The sequence below is a fragment of the Hippocampus comes genome, unplaced genomic scaffold (assembly GCF_001891065.2).
Source record: "Hippocampus comes isolate QL1 unplaced genomic scaffold, H_comes_QL1_v1.1 scaffold237, whole genome shotgun sequence".
NCBI lineage: Eukaryota > Metazoa > Chordata > Actinopteri > Syngnathiformes > Syngnathidae > Hippocampus > Hippocampus comes.
In genome coordinates this window covers 587,874-600,721 of record NW_017806159.1, presented here as the reverse complement: position 1 = coordinate 600,721, position 12,848 = coordinate 587,874, and the positions used below count along the sequence as shown (strand labels likewise).

At 42.2% G+C, this 12,848-nt stretch overlaps 3 protein-coding genes and 1 long non-coding RNA gene across 5 annotated transcripts in view; 2 read left to right on the top strand and 2 right to left on the bottom strand.

Moving 5' to 3' along the window:
• map2 (microtubule-associated protein 2) overlaps positions 1–5,768 on the top strand; it is a 50,198-nt gene extending 44,430 nt beyond the window's left edge. The window contains exons 17-20 of the mRNA XM_019895353.1: positions 3,600–3,692; positions 4,199–4,280; positions 4,681–4,793; positions 5,019–5,768. Coding sequence (XP_019750912.1) covers positions 3,600–3,692; positions 4,199–4,280; positions 4,681–4,793; positions 5,019–5,240 — 510 coding nt within the window. The 3' untranslated portion in view covers positions 5,241–5,768. The remainder of the gene's footprint in view (positions 1–3,599; positions 3,693–4,198; positions 4,281–4,680; positions 4,794–5,018) is intronic.
• A 1,305-nt stretch (positions 5,769–7,073) lies between these two features.
• LOC109531311 (uncharacterized) lies at positions 7,074–10,426 on the top strand. The gene is made up of 2 exons (XR_002171148.1): positions 7,074–7,250; positions 10,106–10,426. It is a non-coding gene; the product is annotated as an uncharacterized LOC109531311 (long non-coding RNA).
• The window catches only part of myl1 (myosin, light chain 1, alkali; skeletal, fast), an 11,434-nt gene continuing 5,890 nt past the window's right edge, over positions 7,305–12,848 (bottom strand). The window contains exons 6-7 of one of the 2 annotated variants that reach the window (XM_019895548.1): positions 10,775–10,831; positions 7,305–7,780 (exon numbers count right to left, since the gene is read on the bottom strand). In XM_019895548.1, coding sequence (XP_019751107.1) covers positions 10,803–10,831 — 29 coding nt within the window. In that variant the 3' untranslated portion in view covers positions 7,305–7,780; positions 10,775–10,802. Of the gene's footprint in view, positions 7,781–10,690; positions 10,832–12,848 lie in introns of those variants that run through there. The other variant, XM_019895547.1, reaches the window with a different exon arrangement.
• On the bottom strand, positions 8,723–9,191 carry LOC109531310 (myosin light chain 1, skeletal muscle isoform-like). The gene is made up of 2 exons (XM_019895549.1): positions 8,983–9,191; positions 8,723–8,889 (listed from the first exon to the last, which is right to left on the bottom strand). Exons 1-2 carry the CDS (start codon positions 9,152–9,154, stop codon positions 8,738–8,740), a joined length of 324 nt encoding a protein of 107 aa, XP_019751108.1. The 5' UTR covers positions 9,155–9,191; the 3' UTR covers positions 8,723–8,737.

Here is a 12,848-nt window from a genome sequence, read left to right as displayed (position 1 = left end):
CGAAACCACGAGGGACGGGTCGTGTGTGCGGTACAAACACGTGCGCGCCACACCGCCGGCCTGACTTCAATTTTACCTTCCGGCCGGTTGGGACGGAAGCCGCGTTTCCGAGAAATCCCGCCGGCATATTTTCAACCGGAGGGAGTGCGAGCACGAAACGAGGAGCCAGTATGTTGCAGATCTTATATAAGGAGCAAAAAGCAAAAGCAACAAACGAACCCAATTGTGGCGCCAAGTCAACATCTTCTGTATATGTTTCGTCTGGTCCAATTGGAAACAAATCTTGACATCACTTATAACACCATCAACTAAGACTTGTATGACGAATAAACATTTTTTTTAATGGCCTGTTATATGTCAGCCCGCAGCCACTGTCTTGTCAACAAAGCCACATATTTCTCTTCGGAGTTGGTCCACAAATCAGTGATGAATCAGTTTTTGACATATTCTTCACGCACCAAAAAGTTATACAAAAGGGGTGAGGTTCTAACAAAAGCACAACTGTCGAGTGATCCATGGTAGCTGTTTTGAAATAGTACGGTGGGACCTCGATGGTTGAACGCCTACTGTTGCGCGTTTTTTTTTTTTGTTGTTCAGGAAACTCGGAGCTGTGAGGAGCAGCCCATACCGTATTTTTACCTTTCGTATCTCGAAATTTCTTTCATAACAAGAGGCAATATATTCCTGTTGAGGTGTTTCGTAACTTGAAAATTTCGTATGAACGTAGGTCGAGGTACCACTGTATTTTATATTGTCATCGGTGCCCTCTAGAGTAGAATTTTCATTGCCATGTCATCCTTTTTGTTTCTCTTTAGAATCATATTATAAACAAGAAGCTGGACTTCAGGTATATGCAATCAAAATGCAGCTCCAAGGATAATCTCAAGCAACCTCCCAGTGGAGGCAATGTATGTAGCCCTCAATGTTGACCCCCTTCACCCCCTTCTTGTCTTCCTTCCCCGGAGCCAATGAGTCTCCCTGTTGATCCCCGCTGTATCTTTTCCACTGTGCAAAATTCCCGATTAGCCTTAAAGGTGACGTGTGCGACCCTAACGTTTTATCACGCTTATGCCGAATAAACTTTGGCCACTTTTAACCCTTTCATGCTGCACCCTGTAATCCTGATAACATGATAAGCCGTCCACTGTGGTAGCCGCCGTCCCTGAGAGGGTTAACGCAACATCACAGACTAGATTTTCCTCAGACTGCACTGCGATTATGTTTGCAACAGCTGGTTTGAATGTAGCCGACTTTATTGCACATGGGGGAAGTGTGTTTAAGGACGCCATATTGGAAGACCACCTCCTACATTGAGAAGTCTGTGAACGACCTGGCAGTGGAGTAAGAGGACACAGAATACTGTGACCAGTCTTTGGTTGGTTTTGGTGTGTAACACCAAGTATGATATTTATTTATTTATTTTTTCAGTGGTCTATATTGGGGTTATTCAATTCTATTTCATCATGCCGAAGTACTCAATTGCGTCATGCATTTAAACTTTCAACATTCTTTTAATATTGCTCTCCCGCTCTCTTCCACCCTAATTTGTACCGTGTTACTTTCTCTCACTGTGGCTGCATTGCTTTGCCCGTGCTGGCTGAAATGTATTTGTTGTTATACATCGCACCAACTCTTTTGTCTGCATTTCACTCGTGCTTTTTCTCTTTTGCAGCTACAAGGGTCTTTAAACACTGCAGCGTACTAACATTTTAGCATCCTTGCAATTTATAAACGAATCGTCTAAGGCTTTGGCAGTTTTGTACGGAGTGTGGGTGCTTGCATCATTTTATATGTGCAAGACAAGATTAGAGTCGGTTCACTTGCTATTAAACCAAGGATGTCCAAACTTTTTTTTACGGTCAAGGGCTGCGTACAGAAAAATGGATGGATGCAAGGTCCACTTTGAAATAGTTTACATTTGATTTATTGAACAGGCTAAAACGAATGCATCATGTGTATATTTAATATTGTAAGCCACCGTAACATTCTGCACAGTTTGAACATCGGCTGTAACTGCTCTTAAATATCGGAGGAAAAGAAAAATGTATTTCACACGACAGGTCAATCCAAAAATGTACGTGAATAAATGTTTAAAGAAATTCCTCATGGTTACATGCAGATGTTTTGAACTAAAAGTTCATACTCTACTGGCTCGAATTTGGGTGTAAAAAAAAAAAAAAAAAAAAAAAGAAGGAATTACATTTAAAAATCCTCATTACAGTTCAAAATGATAAGCTGTCGAGTCGGGCGTTAAAGCACTTATACCAGAGTTCCAAGCGTAGGCTTCTGCATAATTTAAAAGTGTTGCCAGGGTCATCATCCCCCCCGCCCTTGACCCGCAGTAGTAACTCCTAGTAGTGGCCCCACCCTCCCCCGAAAGGCCTCACCGGGCCACTGACCCGCCACTTGTCATTGTCACCATAGAAGCACAAGGAGCAAATAATGGCAACTGAGGCCAAACACAAGGCCCCGTCTTGGATCTGGAACTCAGTGCTCCGCGTCATCTCCTTGACGCTGTGTCTGTCGACGGCTCACAGTATGACCTGGACCCAAGGCCTGCTGGTACACCGCAGCACCATACATTATAAATTGATAGCATGCGAGTGCTAGCGGAACGATTACAGTTGTTTCCTATCAACGAATATGACAACGAAGTGACAACATTTGCATTTTAATAAGGCCGCTTTAATGAGAGCCAAAACAAGAGTCGAATACAAAGTCCTCTGTGTTAACGTGATTGGACGCTGCAGTGGTGTGGAACTGCACTGCATCACACTGGAAGATGTTTCGGTTATATTATTAAAACAAAAAATGTTATGTGATGGGGACTACAAAAAAAAAAAAAGTTCCAAGCCACTGCAAGTTCCAACCACAATAATAAAGTTTTTTGAATTAAGTCACTTTGTATTATTTTCTTTGCTCATACTGTCTGGAATCTTCATTTCAACCCTTGTTTTGGATCTCATTAGATTGTGTCAGTAACAACTAATGACTTTTTCAATGACTAGATGTCGTGATTATATTTGCTAGAACCTGATCCTATCCATAAAATCAGGTCACTGCCTAAACATAAAATGTGCAAGGATAGACCAAAGTAATTAAAGGAAGCTCTTGGAGACAACAACAAGGCAGCTTTTAATTAGCGGTGAAATGTTCTTGGCAGTCGCAAAATGTTGAGTTAAAAATAGGCTGCGTACAGAAAAATGGATGGATGCAAGGTCCACTTTGAAATAGTTTACATTTGATTTATTGAACAGGCTAAAACGAATGCATCATGTGTATATTTAATATTGTAAGCCACCGTAACATTCTGCACAGTTTGAACATCGGCTGTAACTGCTCTTAAATATCGGAGGAAAAGAAAAATGTATTTCACACGACAGGTCAATCCAAAAATGTACGTGAATAAATGTTTAAAGAAATTCCTCATGGTTACATGCAGATGTTTTGAACTAAAAGTTCAATATAACTCTACTAAGGGAATGACTTTTTTTTTTTTGTACACCACATGCATAAGTCAATAAGGCTTTTGAAGAATGTCGATGTCAGAAAGCCCGCTGAAGCCCATTCCCAGCTCATTCCTCACCTCCATCCTGCAGGTCCTCATCCCCAGTGTTAAGATGGACTATAGCCATGTTCAGTCTAGGTGTGGGTCCTTGGACAGGAGGGGCTACTCGGCAGGAGGTGGCAATGTGAGTCTTGTGCAGCAAAAAGTCATCGTCTCAGTGTTTGTGTCTCTTTTGTGTGCTTGTGCTGTCTTTTGGCTGTGTCCCTTCCCCTTGGAGATGGTTGTGTCTGCAAAAAACTTAAGCTGCTCGAAGGCTGATCATGAGCATTGCTGAATTATAAACCGTCATGGTTTTTTTTTTCCCCAAGCTTTCCCTTAGTTGCCGATGGCAGCAGTAGGTTGCCACGGTAACAGCTGCCAACGCTTTGAGTACTCTTAAATTAACTTAAATATCGAGTGGGTTAAGAAGTCTTGGGACATGTGACACATCAGATCTAACTCCACACAACAAAGGAGTATTGTTGGTTTTCCTCCTTGTTTTGCATACTAACAAGTACTATTCAAAAGGAAAAAAAACCCCACAAGATCAAGCACGTGTTTATCTTTTTGCATCTTTTTTAAAACCTCTATGTGATAAACATCAGTTAGCCCTCTGACCTGACAGCCTGCTCTCATTTCTTTATTTTACAGATTCAGATACAGAACAAGAAGATTGACCTGAGTCACGTGACCTCAAAGTGCGGCTCGTTAGACAACATTCACCATCGTCCTGGTAACACACTTTTCTCGACAAACCACACACAAACTCCAAGAAGCGATTTGACTTCTTTATAATTAATGATTGTGACAAGGGGAACGTGGCGAAGTTCTCATAGCTGAAAATGGGTCCGCTACTATATATATATCGCTCCTCACTTTTACTGATTCGAAAAAGCAAACCATTTTTTCCCCGTTTTCCACCTCGACCGCTTCTGGTCCTGCAGCGCCATCTGCTGGTGATATCTTTCACAGCGCTATTGTTCGATATATTGCTACTAAGCTGGACCAGAATTTGCATTTGTTCCCAAAGGGAAATTTCACCGTGGTGTAGAACAGCATGTTCGAGTATCACTATTTGTTAAACAAACAAACAAAGGCGCTCACTTGTAGAATATGTGCTTGGTGTTGTTCAGGTGGTGGTAACGTTCGTATTGAGAGCGTGAAGTTGGACTTTAAAGACAAAGCCCACGCAAAGGTGGGGTCCTTGGATAATGCTCACCACACTCCAGGAGGAGGTCGTGTTACAGTAAGCGTTATTGATATTTATTTTGTTTATGTACAGCTCTTTTATTGTACTTCATTAGCTTGTGTAGGTGTACCAAAGAAGCCAGTGAAAAATTATTCAACATTTATACAGCAATCTTCTGGCATTTGTTTTTTCATTTGATTACATTGAAGAATTGCTTCAGCAGAATCCCATTTTTAATGTTTGAAGAAAATAAACAATGTCTCATACCTCACCACTTGCTAGATTGAGAGCCACAGGTTGACATTCCGCGACCACGCCAAGGCCCGAGTGGACCACGGGGCCGAGATCATCGTCCGGTCGCCGGGCCGGTCCCGTTCCATGTCGCCTCACCGCCACCGGGACAGCCACCTTTCATCGTCCGGCAGTCTCAACATGTTGGAGTCGCCGCAGTTAGCGACCTTAGCTGAGGACCTCACTGCCGCTCTGGCGAAGCAGGGTTTGTGAACATGCATCGTGGATGCTCTTACATTGAACCTGTCAGCTATTCACCACCCACCCGCCGCCTTGAGGGCCACTCAGGGTGATCGCGACTTTGCTTCACATCTCAAAGACCCACCAGGAGGGACTCCTAACTTTCCTCTTTCTATCTGTCTGTTTTCATCCCTGACATGTTCTATTTGGTCCTACTTTCCCCGGCCTCTCCTTTTGAATGATGTTGCATAGAATAGTTCACCTGTAGTGCTAAACGGGATTACCTGTACATACAAATAGCGGGTGGTGGGGGAGCCTCATATTGACCTGACTGATCTTGGGTCTACAGTACATTTTAAAGGAGCTATAGCTTTTATTTACTTGTGGCCATATTCTGTACGTTATGTGGCCAGCACATCATGCTGCACGTGTTGTTCTTGCTAACGTGCATGGACAGCAGACCCCTTGATAAGCCAATTATCCATACTGCTAGTCATTCGTTTCCTCCTAATATTTAACCAAACAAATATCAATACATAGAGAGAGACAGAGAGAGAAAGAGAGGGAAATGAAAATAAAAATACAGGTTCTTAACCAGCTACATGTCCTTTCAAGGGGTAGTCAACCCAAACATGTTTTTTATATGTTCTATGTGTCTCCACGCGTCTAAACACGGCATTCTGATTAATATCGTGCTTGTTGAGAATGAGTTAAGCAGCAAAATCCACCTGATTTTAGCCATTTAAGGTGAGGAGGGGGTTCGGGGGGGGGGTGTTGACACCGTCTGTCAACTGAAAGCGATACGAGTTAATCAGTAAAATCCACCTGATTTTGGGGTGGCCATTTTGTCACTTGCTGTCGACTGAAAATGACATCACAGTTGCCCAGGACTAAGGTAACGACCAATCACGGCTCACCTGTTTTCTGAAGCTGACCGATGATTGGTTGTTCCCGAGCCCCTCAGCAACTGTGATGTCATTTTCAGTCGACAGCAAGTGACAAAATGGCCACCCCAAATCAGGTGGATTTTACTGCTTAACTCGTATTCCACAAACATTAATCAGAATGCCGCGTTTAGACTGGTGGGGCTGCATAGAACATATTTTTGTACAGAAAATCCAGGGGATTGACTTCCCATTTCAAAACATTTTCAAGGAAGCAACAACGTACGACCATAAATAAAATATACCTGCATTATTGCAAAAGCAGAGTCACGTGCGATGAGCATGAATTGATTCACAAACTAAAAGAGGCTATTTTGTCATTTGAAAAGGGATTTTAGTCAGTCATTTCCTCATTCATTGGCTAAGAAATAAATAAGTTCACGTTTTGTAGTTCGTAGTTATTTACAGTGTATTTATTGGTGTCGGGCAGCGCCGCCGTTGCGTTGCTGAGCAACGCAAAGGACTGACTCGAATGCAGATGTTGGAGCGTCTCATATTTAAAGGAGTGCAGCTGGCGCTCCCAATGCGACATGCCATTTCTGGATTCCTTTTTGTGTGTGCATTTGGTGCAGATCTCGAGATGTTTTACAACCAACGTATCGGGCTGTTTTGTTGCCGTATGTGGAAAACTTTTGAAAAAGTCCAAAGGATGAACTGTGTTGACAAAACAAACATTCGATTCATCCATTGAGAAAAAGACGTCGGTGTGATCTTGTTTTGTTTTTTTCCGGAGGACGTGTATTTGATCCCGACTGACCTGTTTATTTGCTTCTGTGTTTTCCGGCATTGCCCATCTCTGTAAGCCCCCCGTCTCGCCCCACCCTGCAGCAACTGTAATGTATTTAAACGGTCAAGTTGATGTATGCAGTATATATTTTTTTTCCTGCTGTCGCTGATATGACTCCAATTACGGTAGCTTCTGTGTTTTCCGGCATTGCCCATCTCTGTAAGCCCCCCGTCTCGCCCCACCCTGCAGCAACTGTAATGTATTTAAACGGTCAAGTTGATGTATGCAGTATATATTTTTTTTCCTGCTGTCGCTGATATGACTCCAATTACGGTAATTCATTAAAATAAATGAGATAAGTTAAAAAAAAAGGTGAGAATGCATTCCTTCTTTTGAGATACACAGAAAGTGTGGGAGATCAGGAAATAAAATGGGAACTTGTGAAAAGTTTATTTGCGAAATGGCAGATGAGAGTACAATAAGTTAAGACTCAGGGTCGGGTTAGATGAGGAGGGGATCGACCTCGGTAGCCAGTCCTGTGCCAAAGCAGTCGCTCAGACTGCCGGCCAATGAGTGACAAGAGGGAGGGTCCTCTTTCTCCCATCACCCCCTCCTGCACTGAGAAAACTGGCGTACCCCCAATCAGGCGAAGGTATTTTGGGGAGATGGAAATTTAGGAACACGTCCGGAACCGAAGAAGCCTAAGGAGCACCAGTTGGAGACGAGGAAAAAACAAAACAAAACAAAAAAAAAACAAATACGTGTGGAACAAAACAATGGAAGGATTTAGAAATGACATCTCATAGTCCTTTTGTTTGCCCTGCTTCCTCAGGTGGCGCAGGAAACAGCGAGTGAATGTCTCGACACCATGGGGTCTGCACATACTCGATGCTCACCACCACCAAAGAAAAAAAATGTGAGCATCAAATATGTGTAATAGTTTAAAACGACATATCTAATGTATTACACACCAATTATGTACTACAAACAATAACACTGGTGAATAGGTGTTTTTAATTTTTTTAATGAGATATGCAGGTGAACCTTTTCAGATAAATTGTTTTGATTTTGATTGATTCATAATCTGCCCTGATTTTTTTCTCTAGCACATCAGATCTTGTAATAATAATAATAATAAAGTAAATAACTAATATTTAGAAATTAAGGGTTAGAGTCAGCAACAGGTGGAAACGTTTTTCCTGAAATGTCAATTATGAATTACAACGTATGATAAAATACATCTTGCTCAAGCTCTCTTAAAAACATGAAACATCTCAACAACCTGAGGTGATTGAGAAAAGTAAAAACTTTTTTTTTTTTTTAAATCAGCATCAAAAATAGGCTCAGGGACACATACAGTCATCTCTGATTAACATTTGCGGTTGACCAGTGTAATTCAAGAGCTACGAATATGACAAAATAACAACAATGATTAAACGATATTTCTCATTATTTTTGAGATACTAACATTACTTTAGTCATTTAATATCTACAAAAAAAATGTCTCATGAAAGTTGCTCAAAATGTAGAAATTCTGTTCATCTAAGATACAGATGTCAAACTCAAGGCCCGGGGGCTAGATCTGGCCCGCCACATCATTTTCAGTGGCCCCTGAAAGGAAATCAAAGATTTCAACTTTCACGATGGTTGCTAAAATCACAATTTCTCATTTGTAATAAATAACAGTGATGCCGTGAGCATTTTCTTGTTCCCAAACCCCTCATCACAGTTACTTAAACACGAGGCGAATAAACCGTTATTCTCGACTTCTTTATATGGTTTCAGTCATAACGGCCCTCCAAGGCGAAACTGTCACTAAAATCAGGCCTGCGACAAAAATGAGTTTGACACCCCCTGATCTAAGCTATTGTTGCGACAATACAAGCCACAAGGCAGGAAGCAAATGTGCTGACATCACGATCACTCGTCTCACCCTCGTAGTTGATGCAGCCGTTCTCATCTTCCTGACCCGCCATGAGAGCGTCAATCTCAGCCTCATTCAACTTTTCTCCTGCGAGGGAGGCAAAAGGCAACCCAAGTCAGGAAGGCCCAACTGTCTGTCGCCCGTTTTGTTTTGCGGCCACCAGGGCGGCGTCTCACTTACCCAGTGTTGACAGGACGATACGCAGCTCGGTGCCCATCACTGTGCCGTTACCCTCCTTGTCGAACACGCGCAGACCCTCAACGTAGTCTTCATAGCCGGCCTTGTTCGGGCTGTTGATGATTGTCTGAAGCATGGGCAGGAAACCCTCAAACGTAACTCTCTTGTTGGCCATTTCTGAGTACAAGGAGGCGATGAACGGTCATTGTGTGCGGCTGCGTTACATCTTTGCAACTTAATTCACAGCACATAGGGCTGAACAATTCATTAAATTCAAATCGACATTGAAAAAAGCAATTTTCCAATTGCAGAAGCTGCAATATAAAAGACGCAACACACAAAACTGCTTCGTTTTGGTTGATCTGTAGGCTTAAATTTATTGGTGTAGGGTTTGATCCCGGCTCCGGCCTTCGTGTGTGGAGTTTGCATGTTCTCCCCATGCCTATGTGGATTTTCTCCGGGTATTCCGGTTTCCTCCCACATTCCAAAAACATGCATGGCAGGTTAACCCTTTCAGGGACAGCGGTTACTACAGTGGACAGCTTACCATGTTAGTGTTAGTGGAACAGTCTAAATTGTCCTTAGGTGTGAGTGTGAACGCGGATGGTTGTTTGTCTATGTGTGGCCTGCGATTAGCTGCCAACCAGTTTAGGGTGTCCCCCGCCTATTGCCTGAAGACAGCTGTGGATTGGCGCCAGTACGCCCGCGACCCACGGGGAGATAAGCAGCTTGGATAATGGATGGATGTATATTTTATTTATGTACAGTATATCGCGTATGAATAAATTTGGTGCTTACACACTGAATCATTGTTTCACGAATCATGAAAAGTTATAGTGATAAAGTCAAAAATGATTTTGGTGAGTGCATAAAAGACTGCAAGTCAAAGTGTTAAGTTAAAAACTCTAAATTGAAGTTGATTCTAGTCTAAGCCCAACCTTTCAACATTTCAACATTTATGTATAATAAATCTGATATTGTTCGTTGTCAGACAAATTAATTTAGTGCCGATATTTGTTAAAAAAAATAAAATACTCGGGAAGGGATCCTTCAATAAATGAACGAATCTTAAATCACAATATTGAGGGAAAGAAATCGCAATAAATGAGATAAGTTAAAAAAAAAGGTGAGAATGCATTCCTTCTTTTGAGATACACAGAAAGTGTGGGAGATCAGGAAATAAAATGGGAACTTGTGAAAAGTTTATTTGCGAAATGGCAGATGAGAGTACAATAAGTTAAGACTCAGGGTCGGGTTAGATGAGGAGGGGATCGACCTCGGTAGCCAGTCCTGTGCCAAAGCAGTCGCTCAGACTGCCGGCCAATGAGTGACAAGAGGGAGGGTCCTCTTTCTCCCATCACCCCCTCCTGCACTGAGAAAACTGGCGTACCCCCAATCAGGCGAAGGTATTTTGGGGAGATGGAAATTTAGGAACACGTCCGGAACCGAAGAAGCCTAAGGAGCACCAGTTGATTTGATTCAATATTCATGTGTTGGATCTTTTATGCGGATGCTGACTTAAAATCGATGCAACTATTTCATTTTGAACACTACGGAGAGCAATGCACTCGCTGCGATTGCATGGACAGCAGGTGGAGGCAGGTCGGCAAGGGAAAGAAAAAAAAACAAAACAAAACAAAAAAAAAACAAATACGTGTGGAACAAAACAATGGAAGGATTTAGAAATGACATCTCATAGTCCTTTTGTTTGCCCTGCTTCCTCAGGTGGCGCAGGAAACAGCGAGTGAATGTCTCGACACCATGGGGTCTGCACATACTCGATGCTCACCACCACCGCGGTGGGGGGGGGGCTGGGGCCGCCCTTACACTGACATGATGTGCTTGACAAAGGCTGCATGTGAAGATCAGGGCAGGACATAGGGAGGACACAAAAGAAGAATTCAAATCGGTCAGTGTCAAATACGAGCTTGGATTTGAAGCCATTAATTTGCTGAGCAATGGGCGACACCACAAGACTGTCGAATTCGATTTCTTTTTTTTGAAATCAGGTTTTCATAAGGATAATAATAATAGTAACAATATGAACTTGTCATATGTTGAGTCATATTTAGGAATTGGGTTTGGCAACGTGGAATTTTTATCTGAAACGCCATTGCGATAGATTACAACGCCTGCTAAAATCCTCATCGCGCAAGTTTTTGTTGGTCAAACTTAAAATCCAAAATGAAAATAAATCTCAAAACCCGGATTGACATTTTTTTTTTTTTAAATCAGCATCAAAAATAGGCTCAGGGACACATACAGTCATCTCTGATTAACATTTGCGGTTGACCAGTGTAATTCAAGAGCTACGAATATGACAAAATAACAACAATGATTAAACGATATTTCTCATTATTTTTGAGATACTAACATTACTTTAGTCATTTAATATCTACAAAAAAAATGTCTCATGAAAGTTGCTCAAAATGTAGAAATTCTGTTCATCTAAGATACAGATGTCAAACTCAAGGCCCGGGGGCTAGATCTGGCCCGCCACATCATTTTCAGTGGCCCACAAAAGTAAGCAATTTCTTGTAACCAAACCCCTCATTCCAGTAACTTAAACAATAGTTGAATAAACCGTTATTAGCCATAACGGCCCTCCAAGGGAAACGGTAACTAAAATGTGGCCCACGACAAAAATGAGTTTGACACCCCTGCATTAACCGCTAAAAGTGAATGACCCCATTTGGGAATTCAGCCAAGATTTTCTGGAAAAAAATTGAACTCTTACGTCGCACAAGATTTTCACGCCTGATATGCAGCAAGATGGCTGCGAGCATCAAAGGATCTCCACTCGTCGGCATGTTTTGCTTTCTGTTGGTTTGCATCGCCTACTCCATAAAGAATAAGCCGTCTCAATCGTTCACTACAGGTGGACTGTTCTAGTATTTGTACTGCTTTCTATGTTAAACATGCCACTTTTTGTTACATTGCCTTGACGGGAATAGATTTTCTTCCATCTTCAATATTTCCTATGATGAAATGAGCTGATTTTGATCTTGTGCAGATAGTAAACATTCAGAGGACGTCTGGCGGCATATAATGTGATCATCTTCCATACATTACTAGTTTATTCTGATTATTTTTTCCCCCATGTGTATATCCAGTTAAAGCCAGAATAGCTCTTACCCCTTGTGGAAATACGGATTAGCGGGCAAATAGGAACATGCTGGAGGAGGAAAAATAGGGCTCATCTTGTTCTGGGTGGTGTGGTCAAAACTCATTTCATGTGGGTCAAGAGGAAAATTGTGTGGGTGGTTGGTTGGGATCGGGGTGTTCAAGATTCAAGGAAAAGAAGAAAAAAAAATTGGCATCTACTTTGATGAAAAGGTTGAAGAAGAATCAACGTGAAACGTATATTTCTATTTGAGACGTGGATGTGAATGATTGACTCTCAGCCGAGACACAATTAAATAAAGCCGTTTATTTTCCCAGTTACAGGAATGCTGAAAATATGTTGTCATGTTTTTTTGACTCACCTGCAGCCCCCCCAGGTTTGAGCCGTTGTTTGGCTTTCAGTTTTATGTACGTATATTTATCTACGGTGAGAGGCCAAATGTCGAAGGTCACGAGTCAGAGGCCACGGACAGATGAGCCAGAGAGGAAGGAATAACGAAATAGGTCTCTATCTACCCCCAGGGGCCCGACGTGATGCTGGAATTGGACTGGCCACGCTGCCCTCTACCCATCCTGCCTCGTGTCGTCTTTCTTTCGCTTCAAACTCCAGCAGAAGGTGAGAGATGCAGCTCAGAAGAAGAGCAGTGTGAAGCAAAAGCAGACAAAAGCAAAGTCACATGAAAGGAGAATGTTAGAAAGGTTTTGAGCATGCCTAGCTTTTGACCAAAACCCAAAACGTTTTATTT

What these genes read in the sequence shown, in the direction of transcription:
- LOC109531310 (XM_019895549.1), bottom strand. Translation starts at nt 9,154, where the DNA reads ATGGCCAACAAGAGAGTTACGTTTGAGGGTTTCCTGCCCATGCTTCAG. An exon ending in TATCGTCCTGTCAACACTGG is followed by an intron (nt 8,890 to 8,982) that starts GTAAGTGAGACG and finishes CCTCCCTCGCAG; the next exon opens with GAGAAAAGTTGAATGAGGCT.